At 40.6% G+C, this 5,903-nt stretch overlaps 1 protein-coding gene across 2 annotated transcripts; it reads left to right on the top strand.

Moving 5' to 3' along the window:
• The first annotated feature begins 668 nt into the window (after nt 1-668).
• Nucleotides 669-5,681, top strand: LOC139217071 (SUMO-conjugating enzyme UBC9-like). Of its 2 annotated transcripts, none has more exons than XM_070848350.1 (7): nt 669-923; nt 1,227-1,312; nt 1,431-1,514; nt 1,967-2,039; nt 3,608-3,717; nt 3,950-4,029; nt 4,716-5,681. In XM_070848350.1, exons 2-7 carry the CDS (start codon nt 1,247-1,249, stop codon nt 4,777-4,779), a joined length of 477 nt encoding a protein of 158 aa, XP_070704451.1. In that variant the 5' UTR covers nt 669-923; nt 1,227-1,246; the 3' UTR covers nt 4,780-5,681. The 2 variants fall into 2 exon arrangements, with proteins under 2 accessions (XP_070704451.1, XP_070704452.1); XM_070848351.1 differs by having other exon boundaries at nt 669-979.
• The last annotated feature ends 222 nt before the right edge of the window (nt 5,682-5,903 follow it).

The raw sequence follows: 5,903 nt of genomic DNA, 5'->3' as shown, positions 1-5,903 counted from the left end.
ACACATTATACACACTGAATGCTGGATAAGTACTGAATACTAGAGGTGCTACTGATGTTGCAGATGTTACATGTGCAATCAAAGCCTCCAGTAAGTGTGCTGAGCTTTGAAGCCAATTTGACATAGTGGCCAAACTGTGCAATTACGACAATGACGGCCAAGGTGTTTGGCAATGGTGCTATGGCAGTATTTACTTGAGCTTGATGACAATGCTTTTTGCATTGTATTTTTCTAAAGCTGATATTGCACATGATTGTAGGTGACATCATTATAGTGATTATTATATACCATTTTTGGCTTTGAGAAAAGACATTGATAGTATTATCAATACATTTGAAGCTGTTAAAAAATACAACCACATTTTTCATTATGCAGACACTGACATTTCTAATAGGATAATTGTGCACACAGACAGGTTGGTGTGAAAAATATTAATAAATAAACATAAACCTTTAAAAAACGGGGCAGTGAGAGGTGAATCTTATTGGGGTATATGGTCCTATTTTTTCAGTCTATGGACGTGACTCAAAATGATTGAATCCACCGAACGCGTGAACTGCCCGGCAGGAACGCCACAACAAAGATGGCCGCCCGTCTGTGACGTCTGTTAATCGGTTGTCCCGCAAACTGCCTGAAGGTCCTCAGGAAATAAACAAATTGGGGTCCTTTCTTGCGATAGGCTAGCTGCCGAAACGGTGTCAAGACTCACATTGTTTTACAGAACTGTGGCAAATTGTGAACAAATAACACCAATATCGGTCAATTTTAGTGTTTGGGTAATGTTGAAAAAACCAAAGTTTGATTCGGTTTGGTCACTTACGCCCTAACTGGCTCAGTAGTTTGGTTTTTGAACGTCGAAGGGTGTGTTATTTTTCGGTCGCCGTCAACACAGCAGCAACATTAGCGTTAGCGGAGCAATCAAGGTAACGTCAGTCCTCAAATCCACGTAATTCTGATATTTAGCCAAATAAAACCAGAGGTAAGTTTACCTTAAATGATTAGACGTATCGTTTATTAGTTTGGTAGCTTTTCATTCCCATTTCTGGTATTGTAGTTTCTAAATTAACCTCGTAATCTCTGTTGGTCGCATAAACAAATAGTCGCTAATGTCTTCTTAATGGCCAACGTGTGCTGTAATTGTCCGAATAAACAATTGGCACTGCGGATCTAGTCTAGTAGACAGCCTAAATTGAATAATTAATCTGTTCTGGTTTGTTTTTCCACAGGGAGGCGTTGATGAGCAGCAATGTCTGGCATCGCTCTTAGCAGACTGTCCCAGGAGCGCAAAGCATGGAGAAAAGATCACCCATTTGTAAGCAGCAGCACGGTGGTCCTCATTCAATATCAAACACACACTAAGTAGATTGCAGTTTATTTAAGTTGGACTCAGGCTGCCCAGTGATGTGTTGTGTCTCCTGTAAACCGTGCAGGGTTTTGTCGCCGTGCCCACCAAGAATCCTGATGGAACCATGAATCTGATGAACTGGGAGTGTGCTATTCCTGGGAAGAAAGGAGTGAGTGCACATATCTTAACATAACATGATGTGTACCAATTACTGTCATTACTGCGAGTGACGAAGCCCTCTCATTAATGTGTCCGTTTTTGTGTAGATCTAGCCAGGAACAACATAAATAGGCCATAAACAAGACATTTCAATACATGAAATTCATCTATCCTTTGAGCTCGCTGTAGTAAAAGGAGTTTGCAGGACACGTCCAAAATGCTTTCTTGTTATTTAAGCAGAGCATGAAGGAAACATTGGTCATTATAAATAGGAAGGCAGAAGACACATGTCAAGTTTCATTTTCAGGGGGATTTCTTTTTTACTGTGGGTCCACATTTAAATATGCCGTTATTTCTCAGGACAATTTTTTATGATTACTTTTTTTTAAGTCCTTTGCAATTGTTCAATATCCCTTTGTTGTATTTACTAAAGCTGGTATTATTTCCTTGTTTATTCATTAGACCCTGTGGGAGGGAGGACTGTACAAACTCAGAATGCTGTTCAAAGATGACTACCCTTCCTCACCACCCAAATGTGAGTGCCACTCCACCCTTGGTACATCAGTGTCAATCTGCGTTGAAAGGTCAGAAAGTTCACGCAGCTGTCTATTCAAAACAAAAGCTCAGGAAATGAGAGTTTCGGCAACAAAGTCCATAAGTCAGGTTCAAAAGATGAAAATCCAAATGCAGTGACTCAAAGAATGACATTTGTGAATGTGAGAAACTATTTTCAAAAAAGAATCTGAGATTCTAAAAATAGTTTTCTGGGCCAATTAAAATGTGACACGGTGAGCTGAATTCATAGAAATGCTTGGCTCAGTCGAGGATGTAACGTTCAAGGGTCCATCCCAGAATTTCATGGTGTGATGGTGCTATCAATTTTAAAACTATAAATTCTATATTGCAGGCTAAATCTACATCATTTCTACCCTGTCTCCTAAAGTTAAAGGATGCTGCACTCCACAGATCCTCAGTGTAGACCTCACTGTAATGACCATGATATAGGGGAGTCTAGAGATGGTTGTAACACTTTATGTCTCCTCACCTATTACTCGCTGCATTTGTATGTTAGATATCATAAAGTACCATTATTTGTCTGCTCCAAATAGCAATGTTTCCAACGTGTCCAACTAAACCACAGAATGCACGAGTTGATATGAATACAAGAAGGTAAATCTTTGCAACAATACTGGGGGTGAGTCATAACGATAAGAATAAAATGTTTGTCCTGATCTGTGATGCTGATACTTTTTAACAGGGTTCGTACGCAGTATGGAATTTGATTTTAGTAATCTCAAGGTCTATATATAAAAAAAAAAAAAGAGTACTGGAAATATTTGTATTGCCAGATTACTGTTCTGTTTTCTAAAAAAAACAAATATCATAACTTTATAAAAGTATTGATCATATAAGCAGAGTGGCACTTGGTGCAGCCAAAGTGTTAACCACTGTGCAAGAGGGACATGGGCCAGAGCAAGCTCCATGTCATTGAAAGCAAAGCGAGAAGTGTGGCCTGTGTCTGAACACACACTCCTACGCAGAGCTGCCTCTCCGCCTGCAGAACAGCTCTGCTCCAAGCGCCTCATAACCGTACCAGACATCCCTGACCAAATTAGTTTAAGAGAAAATGTAGCAACATCTTTCAAATGCATATATATATATATATATATATATATATATATATATATATACACACACAGCATCACAAACCAAATATCAACCGTGTCTCAACATTGCAGTTATGCAGTGGTGTATTTATTGATCTTATTCATCTGAATTCAACTGCGTTCATCGTCGTTTCCATGGATACAGTGAATAAACAAGGCTGCATAGATGCACAGATGAAATTCTCTCAGTATCTGCTCGATGCCACATGGCAGATAGAGTATTGTTTGGAGACAGACCTTTTTAAAAGTGTTACAGTTATGAAATATGAAATATTCCACATTTTACCTGAGAGACTCCTCTTTAATCTAATGCAGTTAACATATTAACTTCTAACTGTATGGGTATTAATCTGTATATATAGGTGCAACTGAAATTTTCTGTTTTCCCATCTCAGTCTTAACTTTCTGACTTTCTTTTTCAATGATTTCCACTCAGGCAAGTTCGAGCCACCAATATTCCACCCAAATGTGTACCCATCCGGCACCGTGTGTCTGTCGATCCTGGAGGAGGACAAAGACTGGAGGCCTGCCATCACCATCAAACAGGTCTGAACTCTCCACAGCCTCTCTCGGAAACTCTTTTCAACAATCGAGTCTGGAGGTTAACTTGTCCGCCAGTAATTTACATCACAGCCATTTGCCCTGTGATCAGCTTGTGTGGATCCAGGACGGGTCACTGCTTTGAAGACATGAATGCACAGCTAGTGGGGTTTCAGATAAACCAATAGGCTATCACGCTCACTGCAGTCTGATTGTTGATTGTCGGCTGTGTTTTCAGATCCTGTTGGGGATCCAGGAGCTGCTGAATGAGCCCAACATTCAAGACCCGGCACAAGCAGAGGCTTACACAATCTACTGGTGAGTGTGTGTGCTGTGATGTTTTTATATGGTTATTGAGCTAAAACTTCAGCTCAGTCTAATTTTTTTTTTGTGTGTGTGTCTCTTGAACCTGGTTTCAAGTTGTGATTTTATTCAAAGTACAGACTTATAGATGCCAAAGGCATCACAAAAGCAGGAAGAAATGTTTCCACTTCTTTTTACACTTTGTAAGATAGTTGTGTCTATTACGAAGTAGGAGGCAGACCTAAGAGGCAGTGTTGAAGGTCGCATAGATACATACGCATACACAGTACATGAATACATCATATTATATTGGCATATTAGCGATATCAGCAGCTTCCCCTTCAGACACAGCAGCACTTTTGACGCTGACGCCACTGAAAGTTTAGCAGGCCGGGAACTGAGGGCGACCCCCTCTCACACACCAGCTTCCCCCGACTGGTAAGAAAGTCAGTAGGCAGAGGAAATTTTCACAACTCCTTAAGTCAGTAAAACTAAGGACAATAGCAATAAGCTAGAATAACAATCATGTTTGTCTATTATTACTTAGTTAACCAAAATTTAAGACCGATGGAAATCTCAGGTGTATTGTCGCTATCAGGCGGAATGTAACAGATAATGAGAGGAAGCAGAACCTCTAAATGCACGTGTAGCTAACGTTAGCATGGTTAAAGTGTCTTTTTTTTTTTTTTTTTTTGTTCCAGTCAGAACAGGATGGACTATGAGAAGCGGGTAAGGGCACAGGCCAAGAAGTTCGCCCCCACATAGAGAGGACGGCCGGCCTCTATCCCACCTGAGCAGCCTGAACTGATGGAGGTTTCAAACGGGAGGCAGGCAGCACCTGAAGGACCACTCCAATAAGAATCCAGTTTTGAGTATTATTATACTATCACACAGGTGGCAAGTGACCCTGTTTCTCTTTTTCTTTCTTTCTTTTTTTGAACAACAAACGTTCAATAAGATCATAATTTTACCTGTCTTCAAGAAATATTTATGCATTTTTGATGCATAGCTGATGATCCTAGAACTCCGCTGTCAACACAGACTTTGCTATTTGTAACTCTTGTATAATCCATATCTCCAGTCTTGTCATGAGTGCCGCTAAGATCACTCGCGCCTCCATTAATACTGTAGGTCATGCTAATGTATCGACAGAGCTCTAGAAATAAGATTTCAATGCCCAAACCACTCTCTGTGTAATGTTCAGTCGGTCGTAGCGGAGGGGGAGATTGTTCTTAACGTTCTGGTTTTTATCAAACCCCAGAAGTATTTTAGGTAGCGTTTCACGAATGCGGGCCTGAGCTGGGACAAATCTTAAAGTTTCCAGAAAAGCATCAAAAGAATAGCGCCAACACGTCATATTCAGGTAGAAGACAATCCTGGCACTTGTATATTGGTTGTAAGCTAAACTGTGGCTCAGAAGAGAAGGCGGTTAGCGGAGGGGGCTCACGGGTCAGGGCTGTGCTTCCACCAATGGGTTTAAATGATCCTTCATTGCAGTGGAACGAAGGTAACCTTAATGTCAAAATTCTTTTCGTGAATCCAACTGGGAGTGAAACCATTTGTCAGGGACAGTCATGAGCTTCATGCACATCCAACACCAACACGTCATCTGTAGTATGAGATAGAGGAGAAGCCGCATAGTAAAAGTAACACAAAAAAAAAAAAAACGTTGCTGTGTGTTTGTTTTGGCTCCCGGCCGGTTAGAAATATTATCACGTTCATTTTAGCCCACGATGCTTTTGAAAATGAATATAAACCTGTATAAATCAAAAAGCTATTAAATCTTCAAGTGGATCTGGCTGAAGAGAAGCTGAAGGATCCTCATTGGAATGGCCTCTCAACCAGCAAGAAAGACGGACGAAAGTGCACTTGAGAGGAAGCGAAGGCTT

The sequence above is a fragment of the Pempheris klunzingeri genome, chromosome 17 (assembly GCF_042242105.1).
Source record: "Pempheris klunzingeri isolate RE-2024b chromosome 17, fPemKlu1.hap1, whole genome shotgun sequence".
NCBI classification, from domain to species: Eukaryota; Metazoa; Chordata; class Actinopteri; order Acropomatiformes; family Pempheridae; genus Pempheris; species Pempheris klunzingeri.
This window is presented reverse-complemented; position numbering and strand designations above follow the sequence as displayed.